Source organism: Schistocerca americana, chromosome 1, assembly GCF_021461395.2.
Source record: "Schistocerca americana isolate TAMUIC-IGC-003095 chromosome 1, iqSchAmer2.1, whole genome shotgun sequence".
Lineage (NCBI taxonomy): Eukaryota > Metazoa > Arthropoda > Insecta > Orthoptera > Acrididae > Schistocerca > Schistocerca americana.
This window is the reverse complement of record NC_060119.1, coordinates 1,160,676,008-1,160,703,532: the sequence shown is the minus strand read 5'-3', so window position 1 is coordinate 1,160,703,532 and position 27,525 is coordinate 1,160,676,008. Positions and strand designations below refer to the sequence as shown.

Below are 27,525 nucleotides of genomic sequence, written 5' to 3'. Positions count from 1 at the left end.
CCGTTATTTATATACAATTTATTTTGGTGGTATATTATTTGTACCACCGTGCATGTAGCAGTATTCTATTGCATTTCGTTTCCTAGTATAAAATTCGAAATCCTCCGCTACAAAGTTTAGTTTTTAATTGTGTTGTGACTTATTTTAGCTCTTTCTCCATTTTGTTTTGCTTACGTATTCTTTACTTGGATTCAGGCTGTTGTTTGAAAATGAAAATGTCAAGAAGAGGCTTACGAGATGAAGAAATCGAACGATTATTGTGTGAAATTCCATCAGACGAGGATTCCACTGTTGACACCACAGATGACGAATCTGATTATGAAGCAAGCATTGTTGCGGAGGCTATTGTGTCGTCTGAAGGCGAAGTTTCAGAGAGCGAGGAAGAAAGTGAGTCCACTCCGCCAAAACGCGCTGCTGACACAGCGCCAACTTGGGGACAACAATTCAATGCTACCTCAGGAATGCAGTTCGACAGTGAATCAGGACCAAGTGCTTTTATTAGGGACATTGATGATCCAGAACCTATCGATATATTCGAAAAAATATTTCCAAAAGAGCTAGTTGAGCTAATCGTTTTCCAAACAAATTTATATGCGACGCAATCTGGCAAGTCTTTCACTCCAACAACTGACAATGAAATACGAACTTTCCTGGGAATCAACATTTTGATGGGTATAAAGCGTATGCCAGCATACAGAGACTACTGGTCTAGTGCCCCAGAACTTCATGATCGTTATATTGCATCTCTGATGGCAGTAAATCGGTTTGGATGGTTACTGAGGAACATTCATCTGAATGATAACACATTGCATCCAGAAAAAGGACACCCAGGTTATGACAAACTGTACAAGCTGCGACCAGTGATCAAGATACTATCTGAATCTTTTTCCAAGTGTTACCAACCCAGCAAACACCTAGCAATTGATGAGTCAATGATCAAATTCAAAGGCCGCAACAGTATGAAACAATACATGAGAGATAAACCCATAAAGCGTGGTTACAAAGTGTGGATGCTGTGTGACAAGACCTCTTACAACTTGAAATTTGATATTTACACCGGAAAAGTAGGTGACACAGTGCAAACAGGCCTTGGGGAGCATGTAGTGCTGAGTTTGTCCTCTGAACTCGTAAATAAAGGCCATTATCTTTATTTCGACAACTATTTCAATAGCTATAACTTGTTGGCTGGTTTACAGCAGAGAAACATATATGCCTGTGGGACAGTTCAACCAACAAGGAAACATTTACCCAAATTAAAAACAGACAAAGAATTAAGCAGAGGTGAATTTGACTGGAGGGTCAGCAACTGTGGCATCCTCTACTTGAAGTGGAAAGATGAGAGAGCTGTTCATCTCCTTTCAAATTTTCACAGTCCTGAAGTTACTACAGTGACTCGCCGTGAAAGAGATGGTTCACGCATAGAGCTACCTTGTCCTCAAGCAGTGATGGATTACAATGCACACATGAACAATGTCGACAAGTTCGACCAACTGAAAAAATCATATGAAATAAGCCGGAGAAGTAAAAAGTGGTGGCACCGAATATTCTTTCACCTGCTTGATGTCAGTATCGTCAACAGCTATATAATTTGGAAGGAACTAGGCGATAGAGAAAAAATGACTGCCAAAGTCTTCAGGATGAGTATCCTGCAAAGCTTAGTAACCCAGAAAACACCATTGAGGCCATCTAGACTTCATGAGAGTCAAGTCCACGTAAAGAAAAACAAGCCATATGTTTCCTCACGCCAGCGTCTCGACAATTCATCCCACCAGCCAGAGCGTACTACCGCCAGACGTTGTGCGAAATGCAGTACAAAAAAGAAGCAAGTGCGCACTTTCTGGATGTGCGCTGAATGCAAAGTGCCTTTGTGCCTTAGCAAAACAAAAAGGTGCTTTCAAGATTTTCACAAAAAGGAATAAGAAACATATTTTATTTGTAAGGTTTGTAATTTGATTTTGTATTGTAAATGACCAATTGCCAGAAATAAAATTATTTTACATTAATTATACTAATTATTACTGCTTAGAGTAGAATTTAAAGGTGAGTTACAAGCACAAACCAAGATATCTCAAAAACTTTAGGTACGGCCCTAAGTGGCATGGTGGTATATTATATATACCACCATCTAAAACCAAAATCAATACAATAAAAAATTTTAATTCATGTTTTCCTTTATTAGCAACCCCACCAGACATAGAAAATGCATGTTTTATTAAAAAATTAATTAAACATAAAATCTGTGCATCAAAGAGTTAACAAGTACGGTCGTTCCCTTAAGCCACCGCCTTACGTGTTAATTTAGCTTGGACGGGTAGTACAAGGAAAATTACTAAGGAATTCGAGCGACTATGGAAATAACTGTCAGAGACCTGTATTCTCCTCTGGCAGTTATCGTTATTGGCTCGTAGTTCTAGTTCTCTGGTAGTTATCGGGCTACCACCACAGATAACCTGGAAGCTGGTAACGGAATAACTGTGTGTCTAGACGTTCCTGACTCGGTGACTCCAGTTAAAGGTCGTAGTTCCAGGTGATATTTCCAGAGAGGATAGTAACTGGAGCGAACAAATATTTTCGTACTGCTACGGAAATAGCCGCTGGCCATCGCGAATGACAAATAACATGTCAGAAAGTATAACATAATACAGTGGAATATAATAATTATTATCCTCATCATTTGTCAGGAGATTGTCAAAATATGTGAATATATCACAATAACTGCTAATATTTACAGAATTGGTACACTGATAGAATAAAACACAGTTACGTACTTTTAATAAATTTATCGTACACAGAACACCCGATCTTGACTGTTGCAACCAAGTGCTGTCAAAACTGAAATATAGCAGAATTTTTACCTAAGCCTGTCTATCAGTCTCTGTTACGATATGCACCTACAGAGTAGAAGGAGGGGTCAATGGAAGCGTCTGATTCCACCTGTCTGCTTCGACGTAAAGGTGTTGTGGTGTGTGAATGTCATTACGGCACGGAGTTTATGAGTTGGTTTTTGTGTGTGTGGGGGGGGGGGGGCTGTCGATCTAGGTTGCAGTGCCGGAATTTGCTGGTGGTAATTAATTTTTTTTTCTAGCTGTGATGTTTTGTGTATTTATGCAGTATTGAATGTGATTTAATTTATGTAGGGATGATTGATTTGTGGACTTTTGGGATTGTGGTTTTATTTTTCGCAGTTGTAGGTGTTGGTTTTTTGGCATCAGTAGCTGTTGTGGACCTATATAGGTCACCGGAAATGACCGATTCCCTTTTTCGTAGTTGTGTGTGTTGATGTTTTAGTATCGTCATCTGAGGTTGACCTATGTAGGCCAAGGGAAATGTCTGATTCCAATTTTCGTACTTTTAATTGTGGGTATTGGTGTTTTGGTATGGTCACCTATAGTTGACCTATATTGTTCAAGTGAAGTGTCCGATTCCTGTAGATTTTTGTTGGTGTAGCAGAATGCTGTATATTTTTCTTTTTGTTCTTCATTTTGTGTTTTGGGATCATGGTGTGTTTTTTTTACTAGCTTGTCCTCACCCTAAAACCCCCAGCTTCCCGCAGTTGTCCCATTGGTTTGATTGTATTTTTGGTGGGAAATGTTATTGTATTATTTATATGTATCTTCGTGTTTGTTGCCATGTGTATGTAGTGACGTCATAGACACACTTAAAATAGCCATTTCCGGCATATTGATGACGGGTGGAATCAGACACTTCTGTATCAAATAGTCTTTCAAACACACTGTGAACCGTGCCTTATCTGAAACCAAGTTTTTAATGGTTGCTGACTTGCTGGAAGTTTATTGAAAATGCATGTTCCTGAATATTGGACCCCCTTTGGACCAAGGTAAGTAATTTTAGGTCTTTATGTAGATTGCTGTTCCCACTTCTAGTACTGATATTATGTATTAAGCTATTGGTTGGAAATACTTGTAACAAATTTGATTAAGGAATAAATATACTAGGAAGCAGTGGCTAGAATACAAAGTTCCTTGAACAGGTTCCTACATGATGTTCTTGAATTGATACCACAAACGATTTTTATTACACGCTTTTACATGCGAAAAACTTTTGCTACGTTTGATAAGTTACTACAGAATATGCTCCCTTATGAAATAATAGAATGAAAAAATGTGGTACGCCCTTCCCAACTGAATTTATTATCGAGTTGTAGTCCCAGAAATGTAACACTGTCAACCTTTTCGATCCGCATGTCTTCATATGTAATAAACATGCTGTCGCTGGAGAAATCGAGCAGTTTGCAAATCTGACATAAAACTTGGATTAGCGTACTCACACTTTCCCCAATAGGACTAGCTTTTACAGCACAGGAGTAAATGAATCTGTCACATTACGTATATTTTTTGTTGTATTACAAGGCTGTACACTTTATTCTATTATGTGGGCAGCACAAGAAATTAAGCTTCGAATTTAACCTACAGTACTCAGTTTACATATTACTTCATACTTAAAAACGCATGTTGTTAACATTTTACTTAAACAGTGCTTTGGTGAAGTTCCGCATACTTTCTGTCGCAGCTGCGAAGATAATATTTCTAATAGCGACCGATAACCTACAAACATATAATATGAAACACTAATAATCGTTCTAACATCAACTAAAATGTACCCGGAGTTAATAAGCTAAGGTTATGACACGATTCATACGACATTCCTGCTATTTCACACTACTCGCAGTTATATTGATAACTAAACTGATGGATTCCAACTATGTCGTTATTTAACTGTCGGAGTATTCGGTATTCGCTAGCGAAAAATAACTTGGCAGTTATTAATAATGGTTAACGATAACGGTTATCAAAGAATAACTGGAACTGTGATAACGGTTACTCCAGAATAACCGTTTGGCCCACCTCTACGACAGAGTAAATAAACATGAAACAATCGACAATCACACCAGCGATATATATTGAACCATCACAGGTTAGCCACAACACATAATTTATCTCACATCACTAAAATGTACCTGATGAACACGGACGTTAATAATAACACCATTTGACAGCAGTTTAACAGCGCCACAGTGGGTCACGCCCATGTAGAACACATTTCAAAAAAAATTTAAAAATAGTTGTAGTCTTCGGAATTGAATAAATTATAAATCTATTAAAAGGTAATAGTCTGCAGATTCAGAAAACGCAAAAAAGTAAAAATTGAACTTTTCATGATTTTGAGCCTTTCCGGAGCCCCGTAAATGCCTCCCTAAGGGGACGAAATGTAGGGGATTTTAATACACACTGACGGAAAAAAAATCACAACACCCAAAAGGAGTTGTACATAGAAAGCTGACAGGCGTGTTTCTTCATCCGAAAGATAATATCTATTCAAATTTTGCGCCAGTCGCATTACAGTGTATATACTCCATTCAGCATAAGAATAAACCTCACGTAAACATTACACTATGTTTCCAGAATGAAACTTTCACTCTGCATCGGAGTGGGCGCTGATATGAAACTTCCTGGCAGATTAAAACTATGTGCAAGACTGAGACTCGAACTCGGGACCTTTGCCTTTCGCGGGCAAGTGCTCTACCAATTTTTTTTATTTCTCATTTTGTTCTATATTGTTCGTTGAATTTGTCGGGGGCGGGCATCCGATGACACCTGTTCAGGTTCTTCGTTAATCCGTTCACTCAGTTTTTTTTGTTACAGGTGGTGACTAACCCTCTGACCGAACACGCTGAGCTACTGTACCAGCTCCAACTGAGCTACCCATGTAGCGCTGTTATAGAGTACTTGCCCGTGAAAGGCAAAGGTGCCGAATTCGAGTTTCGATCTGGTGCACAGTATTAATCTGCCATGATGTTTCATATCAGCGCACACTCCGATGCTGAGTGAAAATTTCATTCTGGAAACATCCCCCAGGTTATGGCAAAGCCATGTCTCCTCGATATCCTTTCTTCCAGGACTATTAGTTCTGCAAGTTTCGCAGGAGAGGTTCTGTGAAGTCTGGAAGGCAGGGGAGAAAGTACTGCGGAAGTAAGGCTGTGTTAGGGGTTGTGGGGTTTACTTGGGTAAAGCCTAGTTTACACTACGACATTGGGTTGTGCCACTCGTTGAGTGGAATAGGTTACACTCAAGTGGTTTCATATATATGACTGTAGACATGGCGACACAGCCACTATACACTTCAGTTTCGTCGTTTTGTGAGTCCCTGAGTCATGTCTAAAATTAAAGTTTAGGCAGCTGCATGTCGCACAAGTTGTGATGAAGTTAAAGCTTGTTGCATGGAATCGCTGCATAAGAAAAAAATAAGAAACGTGACTGGATGAAGAAAACACGTCAGCTCGGTTGCTCAGCACCCTTGCTGAAATAATTTATAACGGAAGGTCCAAGAAGTTCTTTTAATTATTGATTGATTGATTTTTATTGCCCAAAAACAAAACATTTACACTGATGTAAAGCTTGTATAAGCAATGTCAATATATGCACAAACAACAATGACAATAAATACATAAATAATTAATCTATGTTAGAAATTATGCACACAGAAATCTTCCATTGCATAAAAACAGTTTGGAATTAATGAAGTTCTTACACATATATTAAATTTTTTCAGCCCCAGACTCTCAACTGACTCTGGTAGTAAATGAAATAGCTTTACAGAAGTGTGTTTGAAGCTGTTTAGAGTTTTGGTATATGAGCAGTAATATTTTCTTACACCATTACAGTGTCGTGTGTTATAACTATGTACATCAGAATTCAAATCAAAACTAGAAAAGTTCTTTTTAATGTACAAGAGACATTGAAATATGTATATACATGGCAAGGTCATAATACTAAGTTTAATAAATAATTCTCTACAGTGAGTTCTAGGTGGTACTTTACATATCTGTCTGACAGCTTTTTTCTGGGCTGTAAATAAGCATTTTGAGTAGCAGTTATTTCCCCACAAGATTGTCCCATACGTAAAATGAGAGTGAATATAACTATAATAGACAGAAAGCAAAATTTTCTTATCTGCTGTTGCTTGTAATTTTCTGAGCATAAATATTCCTTTAGAAATTTTTTGTGTTAAAATAATTCACATGTGCCTGCCAGCCTAAATTATTTTGCAAAACAATGCCAAGAAACTTTACAGGACCTGTCTCTAAGGTGATTCTATTGCTATAAGAAATGTTTAATTCCTGTGTTTTATTTATGTTCATAGACAGGCTATTGGCATTGCACCAGTCAAAAAATATATCTACCTTGAGTGAGGTAGAGTTACTTATGTTATTGTTCGTAGGCACTGTAACACTTAAACTGTGTTGTGAATTGGCAGGAGCCAATTCACGGAGTTTGGAGGAAGCCGAAAGGCATGCGTTTAAGCTCACGCAGGCTGGCGTGAGGTCTGGAGAATGACAAGGAATTGTAGTAGCCAAAAATAGTACATAGCTTCTGGACTACTTAACTTTAATCCATAATTGGTGTACATCGCTCTTGACGGTACATTAATAACAATCTCAATATAAACTGGTAATGGCGCCTTGCTAGGTCGTAGCAAATGACGTAGTTGAAGCAGTAGTTTATGATGTGGCAGAGAACCTCTGCTATCGTCTCGGCAAATGAGAGAGTATTTGTGAGTGAACCTTTCCTAGCAAAGTCGTCTGTACAACTGGGGCGAGTGCTAGTAAGTCTCTCTAGACCTGCCGTGTGGCGGCGCTCGGTCTGCAATCACTGACAGTGGCGATACGCGGGTCCGACGTATACTAACGGACCGCGGCCGATTTAAAGGCTACCACCTAGCAAGTGTGGTGTCTGGCGGTGACACCACAATCTGTATACAAGTAGCAGTTTGTAGTATCATCTATTACAGTGCTTGATACGTCATTCATACATAATATGAACAAGACAGGGCCCAAGATTGACCCTTGAGGAACATCATGGTTAACGGGTAAGAAACTAGAATATTGGTTATTGAAGTAAACAGTTTGAGATCTATTAGATAAGTATGACTGAATAATTTTAACAGCAGAGACTGAGAAACCTACAGTTTTTAATTTCAGCAACAGTGTTGTGGCACACAGTGTCAAACGCTTTTGATAAATCAAAAAACTTTGTACTTACAATAAATTTTTCTTCTTTTGCTTCAAGACATTTACATATGTAGCTCATAACAGCATCACGAGTCGATAGATTTTTCCTAAACCCAAACTGGCTATTTGAAAGTAATTGATGAGAATCTAGAAAATTGATTATTTGAATACTCATTAGTTTCTCAATGACCTTGGATAAAAGTGGTACAAGAGAAACTGGCCTATAATTGCTAGGAAAATTATTGTCACCTTTTTTGTGGACTGGGATTACTTTAGCTACTTTTAATTTTTCAGGGAAACAACTTTCATCAAAGCAGTAGTTTATGATGTGGCAGAGAACCTCTGCTATATTATGACTACTAAGTTTCAATATTATAGAGCTGATATTGTAAACATCCAGTGAATCACTTTTGCTAAGAGAAAGAATGACAGAGTGTACATCTTCTACACAAATGTGTTCAAAATAAAACACATTTTCCATAGCATTTTGGTTTTTACAGGCAACATCCAAATAGTGGCTAGGTTCATGTTTACTATCAGGTATCTTAATAACTACACTATCTACACTGTTTACAAAATAATTATTAAAACTTTCAGCACTAATTTTGGATCTAGATACAAATTCTTTGCTACGTGATGCTTGATTCTCATTAATGATTTTCCATATTTCTTTTGGTTTATTAATGGCTTGTGCAACCAATTTGCAATTATATTCTAATTTAGCTTTCTTAATACCCAATCTGTACTGATATTTGCATTCTCTATATCTTACTTTGGCATGCAGACAAGATGAATTCTTTGCTAGTTAGTAGAAATTGTTGCATTGATCTTTAAGTTTTCGTAGTTTCTGTGTGTACCACATATTTTTTTTATTGATAGTTGATGCCCTGCTCATTTTAACACATTTGTTCTTTAGTGGCAGGCCAATGTTAACTGCCACATGAATAATTCAAGAAAGTTGTTGAACTGGTTTTCTGCTCCAGTGTTACCATACACACACAACCAATTAATTTCCCTGAGACATTTTAGAAAAAAAAACAGATATATTACAGTCACTAATTGTACATTGTGTCTTAGAAATCACAGAAGGCTTGGTGACATTAAAAATCATTGCATCCATGTTTACATGAATAATAATTTCATGATGATCAGAAAGAAGAGTGTCAATCATATTTCTATCGTATTTTTAAGAATGAAAAGTTGTAACAATATTGTCTATACAAGTACCCATGTTTACACTACCAGGCCTGGTGATTACATTCTTCAGCATGATATTCATCCCATAGCTTTTAACTAAACTATTTATTTCGAAGTTGTCAGAAGTACTGGAGTTGAAATTAATATAAAAATCAGCCATCAGAATTACATTAACTTTCGTTAAAAACATTGTGTTTAATAAGATGTCCAACCTTTCAAAAAATTCTCTCTTATTTTCCAATACTGGGTTCCTGTAAATACGGATAAAGGCTGTTCCATAAGTCACAATGTAACAGGCAGATATTTCAAATGTTTCCTCCTCAGATAAATTTGTTACACAAGGTAGTTCTTAATTAAAATGGCAGAGCCACCTCGTTTCTTATCTTTACGGCAAAAGTAAGAGGCTACTTTAAAATCTGGAATGCCTGTCAAGTTGATGCCATCAGGGTTCATCCAATGTTCATCTAAACCAAGGACTTCTATTTGCTTTTCCTCGATCAGAACATGCACTGCATCTGTTTTATCTAATAAGCCCTGTATGTTAAGAAACGTAATCTTAGCAGTATAGTTGGGTATAATGTTATTAGATTTGGAGATACTGCCTGCTGAACTATTTATTTACTGTTTTTTAGTATGGGTTGGGCCCTGGTCAACAGGAAGTTACCAAGCCTGATCAGGACTAGGCTTGGTCAGTGACTCACGTTTTCCTGGTTCTTTAAACCTGCTTTCATTTTACTATATTGGATTGATGTAGAACTACTCTCACTTAATTTAGTGCCAAAGTCTAATACTACTTTTTTGGATAATTTGAGAATTCTTTCACTTACATATTTTTTACCAAGATTTTATCTTAGAATGTCACCAGAACTGTTTTAAATAAAGTTAGTTATGCGATAAGAAATAAAGGTACTGTAATGCAAGAAGCATTGCCGCCAGAACTGAAATTACATGTCATATTGCGTGCATTACAATAGAGAGCAGTCAGCATGCTGTAAGATATGGTTTTAGTTGGTGATGACGCTATTTCATTAACACCAATAATTATTAACATTAATAATTAGTAACATTAGCAACAATAATTACTCAAAGCAGGCCGCATTAAGAAGAGAATGGTTTGCAAACTACTCTCTTGAAAATAGATCTTTACAGTGGCAATATTTCAAAATTCTAACATATGTGAATGGGGAGCACTGCAGCAATGTTTCAGATGGATAACTACTGAATAAAGAATGCAGCATCTTGAATTTGTATATCCTTCCTTCCTGTCAACGATATTCCTTAACAAAGAGTTGGCCAACTCGAACAATGGGATTTTAGTCTTGTAGACGAGAGCATTGCCACAGCTAGAATTACTCAATAAATTTTACCCTGCAGCTCAGATATTGTCAAACAATCCATGTTATGATCGCACATGACGGTCTCAGAGGCAGCAATATGTTGCTTATTTTTGTAATCAGCATCACTGAAATCCCACAAACACCTATGCGAAGCATAGATATCCAAAAAGTGAACATTATTCTCCGTTCCCTAGTTCATATTTCCGTTTGTCTACACTCTACGAACACACATAGCCTCAAAACGCATGCAGCTAGTGTCGCCAAAGTTGGAACACGCCGAAAGTGTTTGGTTTCATTAACGAGTTGCGCACACGCGCAGCGCGCATGCGCACTGACCGGTAGCGCAGTTGCCAGCAACCTAGTGTCGTAAACTAGGCTTAACTCAGTTGGTAGAACATTTGCCAGCGTAAGGCAAATTGTGATGGGGAGCTCGTGAATGAGTCGTTCAAATGAACGCTTCACTCCAGTGAAGCGTGAACTAACCACTCAATTTCAATGAACTGGTACTTCAAACTCTTCACAGATAGCACACTCCACACTTTTTTCTAGTTCACTCACTCTCTTCCCCTCTCCCTCCCACAGTACATCGGCGCTACGTCACTCATTCTCCCTTCACTTCAGTCCTCCCTCTACTGCCTGTCGACGAATCGCGCGGTGTTTGTTGGGAAGGATAGGGTTAGGTGGGGTAAGGGCGGTGAGGGGCGAGGGGAAGGTAGCGTCAGCTGCTTCCTGCAGTGCTGTGTGAGCACCCACAGCCAACATGAAAATAAAATGCTTACCTTGTGAGTCTGGAACTGAAGCATGCGTGGAATCCACGCTTGAAAGATAATCGTTCATGTAGGAATGTTTATCTCGTACACATTATTGAAATAATTACACTAAATGTCAATTTGACGATTGTCCTAATTAAATTAAAAACACACACACACACACACACACACACACACACACACACACACACACACACACACACACACACACACACACACACACACACATATATATATATATATATATATATATATATATATATATATATATATACATCAACGGATTTGGTGAATGTTCAGAGATTTCCGTTTAAAAACATGATTTGTTCCACTTTTTTTGCTGTCAGGCGATTTCTTCTGTCAGTTATAAGGTATCCTGCCTTCGAGAACACTCTTTCACACGGCGTCGAGGTTGCGACATTACACAGGTCGTGTTTTTGCAAGTTCAAAGAGAGAGGGGTACACTGACAGCCGTTCAGACCACCACTGAAGTGGATTGCCTTGTCTCTGTAGCAGAGGCTCTTGTAAATATTTGTCCACCTCCACTATTGCAGCAGCTCTTGGGTGTGGATTACTCTGCAGCCTGGAAAACACTTCGTCAAATTCGAGCCAGAGACTACTAGTAGATTCAGTGGTTGGAACTGAGATTGTTGCAGTAGCAGTGGATGTGTTCCTCACAAATTTCTCACAGTGCCTGATCAAGTTTAATTTCACCTTCTCAGCAGAATTTTTATCAGCAAAACCATGTAATTTGAACCGGGATCCAATGCAGTTGCTTCCTCGAAAATTGAATTTTCCTCTATATTTCTAAATCGTCGTTTTAGGTCTTCAGCTAACTTTCCGGCCATCTGTTGCATGTCTACATGAATTTCAGTGTTATTAACAAACCTGCAACACCATTTTTTCAACGAGCGACTAAGGAGTACAACTGACAACATTTTCATGTGACATTTCCTCAGTGCAGTCTTTGAAAACTTTCAACAGGTCACAGGCTTGTGTTACACTCGCAATGTCCTCTGCAGTCAGATTTGGAAGATCCGGATAATTCAGAGTGATAACTGTCATTAGGGAATTCTTAACCTCGATTATTCTTCGCAGCGTATCATAGGTTGAATTCCATCTTGTAACAGTGTCCTGTTTTAGTGTCAGAACTGGCTCTTTTAACTGTTCCTGCATCTTTTTCAGTTTCGGGCAGGCCTGCGAACTTCTTTTAAAAAATTCAACAGTTTTTTTTACTTGATTCAGAATGGGTTGAATGTGCGGAAGCCCATTCTGAACAATTAAATTGAGTGTGTGCGCAAAGCAGGGGATGTGTTTCCAGGCTGTGAGTCTTATAGCTGCCACAATATTAGCAGCATTGTCGCTGACATCACACACGACTTTTTCTTGAATGCCCCATTCCCTTGTGACACGTAGCAGTTCTTCCGAGAGTTTTTCTGATGTGTGCCTTTCGTCATATTTAAAGCACTCTAGGAGGGAAGGCGCCAGCTCCAGGTCTTTAATGTAGTGTGCTGTCACCGACAAATAACTCTCATTTGTAGTTGAGGTCCACCCATCCATTGTCAGCACAACCGCTTCTGCAGAATTAATTTTGACTCTCACAATTTCTTTCATCATGGCGCACTGTTGTTGTAGCAGTGTGTTAGAAATGGTCTTCCGAGATGGCATTCTGTAAGCACCATTCAGTTTGCCTACAAAGCTTTGGAAATGTTTGCTTTCCACTATGTTGAAGGGCAAATAATCCTTTACAACAGTCTGCAGAAGAGCGAAATCTATCTCCTGATTTCTTTTGTTAGAAAGAGGTTTCGGAAAATACATAGGTAACGTTCTGTGATATTGATGTCTGCTGTCTGATAATGAAGTGATACTGTTATTTTCTGGCACCAACTGCTGTTCGCTTCTGGCATTTGCTGATGTTGGTTCCGGATTGTCCGGGTTCTTTGTCCAAGAAATATCGGAAGATGCAGGAGCAGGGGGCGCTAAGCGCCTGACTGACAATGACACTGTTGGATGCAGCACTCGAACATGGCGCGCTAAATTAAATGTATTTCCTTCTTTATATGAAACACACTTAGAACAACAATTATACTTTGCTTTCCCATCACCTAAATCGGCGAAGAAACCCCAAATTTCACTACTTTTACACGATGGCGAGTTGCTAGCCATTGTATGAGAGTTAAAAGACAGAAAAACTGCTTTCCAAAGAAAATAAAGCGGGATTTTACCTGAAATCGTACCAATGACTACAGGTGATAGTTTACGTTTTGAATTTGGAGGGTTATTATTCTCAACAAAAATAAAATCTACAGGAAAACTTCTGAATAATTACTTAACGTAGGTATATAGACTTTGTAACAGTGGTAAACATACTCGTTCTATTTTGCATTAAATTTTAAAAGGAACATAAAATTGGACTGCATTTCGTTGGTAGCCCTAGTTTTCAGTCCATGAATACAACAAATAAGGTTTCACTTGGCAGATAAATACTTTTTTTGGGCGCTTCATGAGAAAATGTCGAGCAAGATTAAATGTAATACCTTCTTTATATGTGACAGGTTTCTCTGTTTATCTTTCCTTGGTCCCCTTCGTCCATGCTCTAATAACTCTCAGACAGTGTAAGAGCGTAAAACGTTGCGTGCACGTTAGTGCATAGCTCGGCCATCTGTTGGCAAAATTATGAAGTATTACGAAGCTTTATTGTACGAGCGAGGCGAAGCGAGCGTAGCCGCGGCTGAGCGGCGAACTGGGCAACTTCGCCAGGCTTCCGTACTTCATGAAAGAACTACTTCATTTGAACGCTTCACGGCAAAGAGTGAAACGAACGAAGCAGTTCACGGGAATGAACGAGTTCGACCCATCTCTAAAGGCAAAGGTCTCGAGTACGAGTCCCAGTCCAGCACACAGTTTTCATCTGCCAGGTAGTTTTATTACATTATGTATTCTTCCGCGTTTCCTGGAACGTTATTGGATTTCGTTTCACGTGTCTCAAGTACAGTCATGTACGATAATTTGGATATGTTTCATGCTGTGCGTTACGTATACATAGACTCAGCGATGATAGGGCACAACAGTTTTACTAGCGCATTTAACATGGACAGCAATGGCCAGGCAAATGATCCAACTAACCTGCAGTGACGTGAACGGTTGCAGTAAAGACGTAAAACGAGACAAACAGGGAACAATATAGGTTTGAATGTCGTTTAATTTTTAAACAGAATAAAATTATATATGGCAAAACTCAGGCGATATGCTTCTTAGGTGACCTGATGGAAAACATAGCATGTCTTCGATCTTCCCTAACACTGTATTGTAACTAAAGACAAGAGTGATGAAAATATCTGACTTTAACAAGAGTAATTTTTCTGTGTTAGCTATTCGTGGCGTAAAAGCACTCTGCTGATTTCCAAAGTAATTAAATATTGAAGGTATTACAGTCAACCGTCTGGTAATCTCTGAACTCCTTCCATATTGGACACTGAGGAATACATTCCGGTACTGCTATGTTGATACCGAGGCGATCAGCAACAGAATCCCAAGCCACTAGAAGAGTCCACATTTGCTCTTCCTCATTTATGACGTACTATTCTGCATTTCGCCGTCGTTCGGCAGTGACATATCACAAAGCTCAGTGTATAAGTTCCAGTACGTTTGCCAGCAAAAGTCTTGTTATTTCTCGCGACAAATTCCATAACTTGGCTCTAGATCAGCTCTGTTGGGTTCAGGTAGCAATGGTATGGTGATAACTGTAAAAATGCAGCATTTGTACAGTGTGTTCGATGCTGTGAAAATTACTATTTTCCATGTTTCTACAACCCTTATCACTCTGGCTCCTGTGAGGTCACATCTGTCCTACAAAACAATGGGCATATTCAAATAAAAACTCCATCCGAACAGGCCTCGAAAGGCCCAACGGTACTGACCGGCTGCCGTGTCATCTTCAGCCTACAGGCATCACTGGATGCGGTTACGGAGGAGCATGTGGTCATCACAGTGCTCTACCAGCCATAAGTCAGTTTACAAGACCGGAACTGTTACTTCTCAACCAAGTAGCTCCTCAGTTGGCCTCACAAGGGCTGAGTGCAGCCTGCTTTCCAAAAGCGCTCGTCAGACCGGATGGTCACCCATCCAAGTGTTAGCTCAGCCCGGCAGCACTTAACTTAGGTGACCTGACGGGAACCGTTGTTACCACTGTGGCTTGTGGCAAGGCCGTTGGCATGTTCAAATAAACAGTATTTGATGTCTTTTTTTTCTCTAAAAAACTGACTGTGTAATATTTTCTTTACTCTAACAATCTTATATAAAATATCGATACCTAAGAATTTATATATCCAATTAAAACCAAAATTTTGCATTGATCTGTAATTAGAAACTAGAAGACGAGCATTTTTCTTGAAAAATGATGGTTAAGTAAGAGTTAAATTAACAAATATTTTATGAATTTAATATCTAAGTGATCCAGGTATAGAAACTGAAAAAAATTGTAGACTACATCGCGATTCGAACTGCTGCTTCAAAGCATACATGATTATCATTCTGTGACGCTACCGGTATTCAAAATGAAAAAAATATAGATCATAACAAGATCGAACTGTCGCCCCAAAACTACATATCATTCTATGATGCTGTGTAATATGTCACACACATAAATCGAACATAATTTACAATTTAGTACATACTGTTCCTTGAAAAACGTCAGAGCTGACTTTTTTCCCTTGTAAGCTTGCGAAAAACATTGAGAACAACTTGTTTCTCGCCATGAACGGTGTTCCGCGCGCATATTCCGTTATGAAGCAGGTAGCAGTGTCTTCCGTTTTCACAGTACTTATTAACACTGAGACAATCAGAGCACAAGTGTCATGTCCAGAAAATGCGACTGTTCACGAATTTCGAAATAAAAATTACGAAGAAAAAATATGATCAAGAAAACCGTTGATTGCTGTTAATACGCCAGAGTGCCTTAAAGTTTAATTTACAATGACACAGTAATAAGATATCTAATACGTATCTTGGATCTACTTCCAAGAGTGGAACAATACCAGTGTACGAGAGCTACGACTGCTGACCAATTAACTGTCTTGTGTTTGTTTACGTCAGGTTTATCCTTATGATTAATGAAGTGTACTAGCGCCACGATCAGGATGCAAAACAGGTTTGCTTTAAATATACGCTGTACATGTCGTGAGCGTTAGTTATTTTTAACAATGGACTTTGGTGAGTCATTTTGAAACGACAAAGACTTCATTGTCAACACCGAACAGTTTGAACGAGGTCGCGTAATAGGATTACGAGAAGTGGACGTTCCTTCTGCAATATTACAGGAAGGCTTTGCTGGAATGTAACCACTCTACATGATTGCCGGCAGCAGTGGCTCTGGACAGCGACGTGGCACTACAAAGAGGGAAGACCACCGTGTTAGGCATATGTCTCTGGTGCATCGCACTCCATCAGCAGAAACAATTTGAGCAGCAGTTGACACAACGAGCTGTTACAAATCGATTACTTCAAGGACAGATCCGAGCCAGACGCCCTGTAGCTTACATTCCACTGACCCCAAACCATCACCATTTGCAACTTCATTGATGTGAAGTGAGAGATCATTGGAGGCCTGTTGTGGTTTGTGATGAAAGCTGGTTCTGCCTCGGTGCCAGTGATGGTCGTGTGTTGGTTAGTAGGAGGGCAGTTGAGAGCCTGCGGCCAACTTGGCTCCATGGACACGGTGAACCACCTAGAGCTATGGTCTGGGGTGTGATTTCATATGAGAGCAGGAGCACTCTTGTGGTTATCCCACACACCCTGGCAGCAAATTTGTATGTCGGTCTGGTGATTCAACCAGGCAGTCTGCCATTCATAAACAACATTCCAGGACAACAGATAACGCTTGCCAACATACCACTGTTGTAACTGAACATGCTGTACAGTGTGGCGACATGTTACCTTGTCCTGGTCAATCACCAGATCTGTTGCCAATTGAGAACATGGACATTGTGAGATGACAACTACAGTGTCATTCACAACCAGCAGTAACAGCCCTTGGATTGACCAATGAAGTGCATGAAACTCCAGTCCACAAAATGACAACCACCACCTGTACAACACAATGCATGCGCATTTGCATGCTTGCATTCAACATTCTGGGAGTTACACTGATTATTATGTACCAGCATGTCACATTTGCAATGGCTTATCTTGCACCCTATCTTGCACGTAATTAACCTGCGGTCTTGCACTGTTAGTTACTCAAATGTGTCATCTAGAAAAATGTATTACCGAAATTTCATTACCCTACATTAATTACTTTTTGGTGTTTGACTTTTTTTTCCATCAGTGTATTCGTAGATTTGTCACCTAAAGTTTCAGAAAGTTTGTACCCTGCTTAAGATTGACCACACAAATAATCACTAAGGTGAAAATGTAGTGATATTTCCCAATTAATTCACAAAATCTGAGTTTATGTGATAGAAAAAAAAATATATATATTTTTGACAGAGCTGATGGTGGTCAAAATTTCCTTGCATTTATGCTATAATATATGAATAAGTTTGATCAGTTTCATTTACTAAAATTATTTGTTCATCTACATCTATACTCTGAACCACTGTGTAGTGCATGGCAAAGTGTACATCTTATCGTCAGAGTTTCTGTTAGAAATATGTTATGGATGAGAAAACACCAAATCAGCACCTAATTCACACATTTAAACCAGAGCATAAAACACGCACATAAACAGATAAAAAATAACTTTTACACATTCAAACATTCTGCCAGTGTGTTCCCTCTGCCCAAGAATGTTGCTATGTCTGTCAGACCCTTCAGTTTCTGAAGAACTATCGACGGCAACTCTTATAGAGTGAACAACAGGTTTACCAGTTGTCACTATCCCCAGGACGTTTTGCTGTGCGCAACTATCATGAAGAGTTACCATCTCATTAACAGTAACATGGAAAAGATAGATTGCTATTTACTGTACAAAGAATGCACTGAGTCACAGGCATGCACAAAGAAAAAGAGTGGTAGATATGTTCAGCCACTGTACTAAGTAGGTGTAGAAAAAACACGGACAAGCACAACTCATACCCACAAGGTCAGTGTCATCACTGGATGCTAAGGCTGGCTGCAACATCATCTGATGTAATCAGCAATTTTTGCTGGGGTGGGTAGTGAAATGCAGAAGAGGCATCAGGCAGCAAGGGGCAGAGAAAGCAGTGTAGGACAGGACAGGGCTTTAGGAGGCTGTGATGGGGGAGGGGGAAGAGGAAAGGGGAGAGAAGTAGAGAAGGGGAAAGTCCAATGCAGGTGCATATAAAAGGCATGTGTGCTACTGGAATGGGTGTAGGGAAGAGGATAGGGAGGTGGATGACAGAAACTGGCAAAGGTTGAGGAGAAAAGGGTTACTGGAATGGAGGATATGTGATGAGGACAGTTCCTAACCCTATAATTAAGAAAAGCCTGTGTTGGTGGGGAGAACCCAGATGGCAAGGATGTAAAGCAGTAGTTAAAGTCAAGCACATCATGTTGGGTGACATGCTCCACAATTGAGTAGTCCAACTTCCTCCTGGCCACAGTTTGGCAGTGGCAATTTATGCGGACAGACAGCTTGTCTGTGATGTATGGAACAGTTCTTGCATCTAGATCTGTTGCAGGGATATGGGTAATGAGGCAAGGGGTTGGGAACAGGGATGGAGTAGGGATGGACAAGGATATTATGTAGGGTGGGTGGGTGCCAGAATACCACTGTGGGAAGGATGTGAAGGATATCTTCAGTAACACACTATTCAGTTGGGAAGTGCTCCTAGACAGTATTAGAGAACATGTTAAGTGACTAAACGGCAATCCAGAAGGATAATACCAAGAGAATTGTCGACAGCTCTGATGCCCAATGCTGGTGAGTCTACCTGGAAATTAATGTCTGAATTTGACGATGATACTAAATCCTTTCCCTCTTTAACAGGCAAATATGGCCAGAGATGACCAGATATGTGCTTCATCCACTGGGCAGGGGAGTGCTGAGTTGATAGACCTGCCAGTGCCTCCAACAGCAACTCGGTTCCCAGCATTTTATACCCATAGCATCCTGTTCATTTGCACCCTGGTCCACTTGAAGTAAATGTTGCTGCTGAGGCACTGAGACTGTTAGTGAGTGCAGTGTTGGAGGAAATGACTCAGTCTCCATGGGTTGTCAGTCCTGTATGGATTAAGCTGTCAGGTGGTGCTTCTGCTGCTGTTAAAGAGATGGCACAGGTGTTGGTCGTAAGGGACTTGTAGTCGTGTCCTGGGTGCAAACTAAGGAGCACCAGCTGCCTGGGGAGTGTGGTCTGATAACGTGGTAGACAGGAGGGGTGAGACTGAAAGCCCTTGTGCTGGCTCAAAGAGTGGGATAGGCTCCTGCATATGTCACAGACACAACTGTTTTGGTGACGGAACAGATGCTCCTTCCTGGGCACGAGGAGCTTTGGGGCTAAGAATGTTGTCTGGCACCAACATGGCTTCCAACTGAATGTGCGAGCCCACACAACAGCATCCTGCTAGTAGCGGGATGTGTAACTAGGTCTTGGCAGTGTACAGCAAATCCAGGTGTGCTCAGCCTGCACCCTATGCAGAAACTCAGCCAGGATTTGTCCATTGACGGGGGTGAACTGGTAGGTGGCAAGAAATGCTATTAAGGCTTCACCAGCAGACACTGATGCCTTCCTCATTTATGACTTGGAGGTTCTGACCATCTGCTCCACTTCGGATCTTGATGCTGGGTGGAAATGTGTAAGAAAGAACAGAAATAACATGGGGTCTAACAATGTCCCCACCACACCATCTGAGCTTTAACCAAGTGACCAATGAAATGTCAGAACTGGAAGGCTGATCAAAAAGTGCTTTATTTCACCCACTTGCAAATTTATATTACTAATGTTGTTTTTGTTGTATTGAAGATTTATCACAAAAACATCATCCCCGGTACAATTTCTCATAGTTAATTATTTAGCTAACAGTGTCTGCTGGTAAAAGGCTTAAGGAGATGAAAATAAATGACAGTGGTAGCAATGCTGACAAACTGTTCAGTGTAGCCATGTGGTTAGTGGCGTCTAATTATGGAGTAAACAGAAGAAGGTTCGCATCCTGGCATAGGCTAATGTCTTTTTTTTTTTTTTTTTTTTTTTTTAACTTACTGGGAAATTTTTATTCTTCCTTGTCACAAATATTTGGCCATTTTTTCTGAACATGTCATAAATTCCTAGGTGTGTACCTTAATTGAGATACATTTACATGGGACATAAAAATTGTTTTTTGGCAACAATATATCCTGACATTGTTGTACAGTAATGTTACGGCCACACAAATCACAGCTACATGTACAGCAGCATAAATGGTCAATATCGCTCGGCAATGCTTAATACATTGCCAACCCAGAAATGTTTTCAAAGGCCCACACTATTACCACAAAATGGAATGGCACAAGCTGGTGGAAGTCAGGGTGGATCTATTACTTTCATATTATACAAGAAATCACCTTAGAAAGAACAATAGCAATTGAATTTTGTGGATGCAATCTTTATTAAGTAAGTAGAATGCTTCAGAAAATTTTACTATTGAATTGATGCTGGCCAGAATTTTACCAGAATGTAGGAACGTGATTTCTCATACAAGCAATTTGTCCGAGAATAGCTAAAACCTATACCAATATAAGAGAGTATATACAAGTTACAATCCAAATGGCTGTCACCATCTGGTTTTTAGTTACTGGTGATTAATACTGAAGTTAAATGTGCCATTTTAAGTTCACTATACATCAATAGTCACACGGTACGAGAAATATGGAGTGCTTTGATAAAAGAACTGAAAGATTACATTAAGGGTGGTTTGAAATAAAAATACAATACTTAGAATTAGTTTATTTTTGTTCATCAGCACACACCACCGTTTTACACTACCAATTGCTACTTCAGGTATGCCTCAAGATGGTAAGAAGCTCATAGCATGGCTTGTAATCTATGTGGATCAAGAGCCACCTGAACTTCCACTCTTCCTATGCAAATTTTTGCCTTTCATTTAGCATAAATTCAAAGACTTCGGAATTTTTTGTATACTTCATCAAGTGCGATTCAGAGTTGATTAGCAACAGCTAGCCAAATGTTTTTACAGACTACAGTCTTTGTGTACACTAATTTTGATGTCAAATAGCTCTGCTCCCACATAAATTGCATTTGTAAAATTCATAGTTGTCTTGGTTACTAATGTGGCTGTATCCTGCAACATCAGCAGTATTATCCACCCATTTTCCAAAAATTTCCATCTAGTGTGGCCACAATGCAGCAATATTGATGCAACATTATTGAGACCAAATATTGCCATAAAATATGGTCATGTAAACGAAAGTACAGTTAAAATTTCTGTAAGTGAAATGAGCACAAATGACGTTTACATTCCTCACTTGTCACAATTATGTGACTGTTTTATTTCTGAATGTGCTATGATTTTATAGAGAGTGGTAAGGAAGGAACCTTAGAGTACAGCTTAAACTGAATTTGCTGTGAGCTTCAGACAAGCTAAAAACAAAGCGAGAATACAGAATACATTACTCAGTTTACAAATTTAAAAATGTGTACAGCTGAAACAGTGCTTTTAGAGTGGCCTTCCAGTCCTCACTTTTCATTGGTCTCTTGGTTAGATCTCAGGCAATGTTGTGGGGGTATTGCTAGATCCCATGTCATTTCTGTTCTTGCAAAGGGGAATGGTCAGGTGCTATATGCTACTGTGTTGGCAGAATGTCTGGAGCAAAAAAGGAAAAAAAAAAGCCTATGATCCGAAATGAAACTTCCTGGCAGATTAAAACTGTGTGCCCGACCGAGACTCGAACTCGGGACCTTTGCCTTTCGCGGGCAAGTGCTCTACCAACTGAGCTACTGAAGCACGACTCACGCCTGGTCCTCACAGCTTTACTTCTGCCAGTACCTCGTGCCTGCGATAGGCAAAGGTCCCGAGTTCGAGTCTCGGTTGGGCACACAGTTTTAATCTGCCAGGACGTTTCATATCAGCGCACACTCCGCTGCAGAGTGAAAACAAAAAGTTTTTTTAGGCATTCACAAATGTTCGATATGTGCCCCTTTAGTGGTTCGGCAGACATCAAGCCGATAATCAAGTTCCTCCCACACTCGGCGCAGCATGTCCCCATCAATGAGTTCGAAAGCATCGTTGATGCGAGCTCGCAGTTCTGGAACGTTTCTTGGTAGAGGAGGTTTAAACACTGAATCTTTCACGTAACCCCACAGAAAGAAATCGCATGGGGTTAAGTCGGGAGAGTGTGGAGGCCATGACATGAATTGTTGATCATGATCTCCACCACGACCGATCCATCGGTTTTCCAATCTCCTGTTTAAGAAATGCTTCTGCTTTACCCTTTTCCGTAAGATTTTCCAAACCGTCGGCTGTGGTACGTTTAGCTCCCTGCTTGCTTTATTCGTCGATTACACGTGAAACGCGTGAAACTTGCCCGCACGCGTTCAACCGTTTCTTCGCTCACTGCAGGCCGACCCGTTGATTTCCCCTTACAGAGGCATCCAGAAGCTTTAAACTGCGCATACCATCGCTGAATGGAGTTAGCAGTTGGTGGATCTTCGTTGAACTTCGTGCTGAAGTGTCGTTGCACTGTTATGACTGACTGATGTGGGTGCATTTCAAGCACGACATACGCTTTCTCGGCTCCTGTCGCCATTTTGTCTCACTGCGCTCTCGAGCGTTCTGGCGGCAGAAACCTGAAGTGCGGCTTCAGCCGAACAAAACTTTGAGTTTTTCTACGTATCTGTAGTGTGTCGTGACCATATGTCAATGAATGGAGCTACAGTGAATTTATGAAATCGCTTCAATCATTTGTAATAGCCCTGTATATATATATATAAACAAAGATGATGTGACTTACCATACGAAAGCGCTGGCAGGTCGATAGAAACACAAACAAACACATACATACACACAAAATTCTAACTTTCGCAACCAATGGTTGCTTCGTCAGGAAAGAGTGAAGGAGAGGGAAAGACGAAAGGATGTGGGTTTTAAGGGAGAGGGTAAGGAGTCATTCTAGTCCCGGGAGCGGAAAGACTTACCTTAGGGGGAAAAAAGGACAGGTATACACTCGCAGACACACACATATCCATCCGCACATACACAGACACAAGCAGACTTTTGTAAAGGCATTTACAGAGATCTCTGCCCAAACTCTTTGTCTTTAAATATGTCTGCTTGTGTCTGTATATGTGTGGACAGATATGTGTGTGTGTGCGAGTGTATACCCGTCCTTTTTTACCTCTAAGGTAAGTCTTTCCGCTCCCGGGATTGGAATGACTCCTTACCCTCTCCCTTAAAACACACTTCCTTTCGTCTTTCCCTCCTTCCCTTTTTCCTGACGAAGCAACCGTTTGTTGCGAAAGCTAGAATTTTGTGTGTATGTTTGTGTTTGTTTGTGTGTCTATCGACCTGCCAGCACTTTCGTTCGGTAAGTCACATCATCTTTGTTTTTTTATATATATATATATATATATATATATATATATATATATATATATATATATATATATATATAAAAAAAATCAAAGATGAGGTGACTTACCGAACGAAAGCGCTGGCAGGTCGATAGACACACAAACAAACACAAACATACACACAAAATTCAAGCTTTCGCAACAAACTGTTGCCTCATCAGGAAAGAGGGAAGGAGAGGGGAAGACGAAAGGAAGTGGGTTTTAAGGGAGAGGGTAAGGAGTCATTCCAATCCCGGGAGCGGAAAGACTTACCTTAGGGGGAAAAAAGGACAGGTATACACTCGCACACACGCACATATCCATCCACACATACAGACACAAGCAGACTTATTTAAAGACAAAGAGTTTGGGCAGAGATGTCAGTCGAGGCAGAAGTGTAGAGGCAAAGAAGTTGTTGAAAGACAGGTGAGGTATGAGTGGCGGCAATTTGAAATTAGCGGAGATTGAGGCCTGGCGGATGACGAGAAGAGAGGATATACTGAAGGGCAAGTTCCCATCTCCGGAGTTCGGATAGGTTGGTGTTGGTGGGAAGTATCCAGATAACCCGGACGGTGTAACACTGTGCCAAGATGTGCTGGCTGTGCACCAAGGCATGTTTAGCCACAGGGTGATCCTCATTACCAACAAACAATGTCTGCCTGTGTCCATTCATGCGAATGGACAGTTTGTTGCTGGTCATTCCCACATAGAATGCATCACAGTGTAGGCAGGTCAGTTGGTAAATCACGTGGGTGCTTTCACACGTGGCTCTGCCTTTGATCGTGTACACCTTCCGGGTTACAGGACTGGAGTAGGTGGTGGTGGGAGGGTGCATGGGACAGGTTTTGCATCGGGGGCGGTTACAAGGATAGGAGCCAGAGGGTAGGGAAGGTGGTTTGGGGATTTCATGGGGATGAACTAACAGGTTACGAAGGTTAGGTGGACGGCGGAAAGACACTCTTGGCGGAGTGGGGAGGATTTCATGAAGGATGGATCTCATTTCAGTGCAGGATTTGAGGAAGTTGTATCCCTGCTGGAGAGCCACATTCAGAGTCTGGTCCAGTCCCGGAAAGTATCCTGTCACAAGTGGGGCACTTTTGTGTTTTTTCTGTGGGGGATTCTGGGTTTGAGGGGACGAGGAAGTGGCTCTGGTTATTTGCTTCTGTACCAGGTCGGGAGGGTAGTTGCGGGATGCGAAAGCTGTTTTCAGGTTGTTGGTGTACTGATTCAGGGATTCCGGACTGGAGCAGATTCGTTTGCCACGAAGACCTAGGCTGTAGGGAAGGGACCGTTTGATGTGGAATGGGTGGCAGCTGTCATAATGGAGGTACTGTTGCTTGTTGGTGGGTTTGATGTGGACGAACGTGTGAAGTTGGCCATTGGACAGGTGGAGGTCAACGTCAAGGAAAGTGGCATGGAATTTGGAATAGGACCAGGTGAATCTGATGGAACCAAAGGAGTTGAGGTTGGAGAGGAAATTCTGGAGTTCTTCTTCACTGTGAGTCCAGATCATAAAGATGTCATCAATAAATCTGTACCAAACTTTGGGTTGGCAGACTTGGGTAACCAAGAAGGCTTCCTCTAAGCGACCCATGAATAGGTTGGCATACGAGGGGGCCATCCTGGTACCCATGGCTGTTCCCTTTAATTGTTGGTATGTCTGGCCTTCAAAAGTGAAGAAGTTGTGGGTCAGGATGAAGCTGGCTAAGGTAATGAGGAAAGAGGTTTTAGGTAGGGTGGTAGGTGATCAGCGTGAAAGGAAATGCTCCATCGCAGCGAGGCCCTGGACGTGCGGAATATTTGTGTATAAGGACGTGGCATCAATGGTTACAAGGATGGTTTCCGGGGGTAACAGATTGGGTAAGGATTCCAGGCGTTCAAGAAAGTGGTTGGTGTCTTTGATGAAGGATGGGAGACTGCATGTAATGGGTTGAAGGTGTTGATCTACGTAGGCAGAGATACGTTCTGTGGGGGCTTGGTAACCAGCTACAATGGGGCGGCCGGGATGATTGGGTTTGTGGATTTTAGGAAGAAGGTAGAAGGTAGGGGTGCGGGGTGTCGGTGGGGTCAGGAGGTTGATGGAGTCAGGTGAAAGGTTTTGCAGGGGGCCTAAGGTTCTGAGGATTCCTTGAAGCTCCGCCTGGACATCGGGAATGGGGTTACCTTGGCAAACTTTGTATGTGGTGTTGTCTGAAAGCTGACGCAGTCCCTCAGCCACATACTCCCGACGATCAAGTACCACGGTTGTGGAACCCTTGTCTGCCGGAAGAATGACGATGGATCGGTCAGCCTTCAGATCACGGATAGCCTGGGCTTCAGCAGTGGTGATGTTGGGTGTAGGATTAAGGTTTTTTAAGAAGGATTGAGATGCAAGGCTGGAAGTCAGAAATTCCTGGAAGGTTTGGAGAGGGTGATTTTGAGGAAGAGTAGGTGGGTCCCGCTGTGACGGAGGACGGAACTGTTCCAGGCAGGGTTCAATTTGGATGGTGTCTTGAGAAGTCGGATCATTAGGAGTAGGATTAGGATCATTTTTCTTCGTGGCAAAGTGATACTTCCAGCAGAGAGTACGGGTGTAGGACAGTAAATCTTTGACGAGGGCTGTTTGGTTGAATCTGGGAGTGGGGTTGAAGGTGAGGCCTTTGGATAGGTCAGAGGTTTCAGATTGGGAGAGAGGTTTGGAGGAAAGGTTAACTACTGAATTAGGGTGTTGTGTTTCCAGATTGTGTTGATCGGAATTTTGAGGTTTTGGAGGGAGTGGAGCTGGAAGTGGGAGATTGAGTAGATGGGAGAGACTGGGTTTGTGTGCAATGAGAGGAGGTGGAGGTTTGCTGGAAAGGTTGTGAAGGGTGAGTGAGTTGCCTTTCCGGAGGTGGGAAACCAGGAGATTGGATAGTGTTTTGAGGTGGAGGGTGGCATGCTGTTCTAATTTACGGTTGGCCTGTAGGAGGATGCTCTGGACAGCCGGTGTGGATGTGGGAGAGGAAAGATTAAGGACTTTTATTAAGGATAGGAGTTGACGGGTGTGTTCATTGGCTGAGTTGATGTGTAGGTGGAGGATTAGGTGGGTGAGGGCAATGGATTGTTCAGTTTGGAACTGGTATAGGGACTGATGGAAGGAAGGGTTGCAGCCAGAGATGGGAACTTTAAGTGTGAGGCCTTTGGGGGTGATGCCAAATGTCAGACAAGCCTGAGAAAATAGAATATGAGAGCGTAATCTGGCTAGGGCGAAGGCATGTTTGCGGAGGGAATGTAAATAAAACTTAATGGGGTCGTTGTGGGGGTGTTGTGAGGGTGACATGGTATTAGAAGGTGAAAGTGTAACATGAGGTGAAATGAAAATGAAAATAAAAATATATGGGGAGAGATAAAGGTGAACCGGAAAGTAACTGGAGATCTGGAATGAAAAAAGGCGAAAAGGTGTTGGCTACAGCTGGGCTATGTTGGACTTGGGTTGGTAGACAACGATGTGCATAAAGGTTAGGTGGTTGTGTTGCCGCCAAAGCACGTTAAAGGACGGAGAAATTCGGGAAAATTTCGAAAAAACTGCGTATAGTATATTAAAAGGAGTGGTATTGTGGTGGCAGATTATGAAAATGAGGCTAACAATTGTCTGACGAAGAAATAATGACGTTAAAACCTGTGGGAAGCGGCTAAAAATTTTAAGTGATGTGGGAAAAACGGAAATGGAA

General features: G+C 41.0%; 1 protein-coding gene across 1 annotated transcript; it reads left to right on the top strand.

Annotated features, from left to right (window-relative positions):
* The first annotated feature begins 215 nt into the window (after nucleotides 1–215).
* On the top strand, nucleotides 216–19,437 carry LOC124597744 (piggyBac transposable element-derived protein 4-like). The gene is made up of 2 exons (XM_047135957.1): nucleotides 216–1,064; nucleotides 19,282–19,437. The coding sequence occupies exons 1-2, from the start codon at nucleotides 216–218 to the stop codon at nucleotides 19,435–19,437; spliced, it is 1,005 nt and encodes a 334-aa protein (XP_046991913.1).
* The last annotated feature ends 8,088 nt before the right edge of the window (nucleotides 19,438–27,525 follow it).

Bases quoted from the DNA above. Each gene is read 5' to 3' on its own strand.
- LOC124597744 (XM_047135957.1), top strand. From the start codon at position 216: ATGTCAAGAAGAGGCTTACGAGATGAAGAAATCGAACGATTATTGTGT. The intron at 1,065-19,281 runs GTAGGTGACACA...CCTCTTTAACAG, and splicing joins TTGATATTTACACCGGAAAA to GCAAATATGGCCAGAGATGA.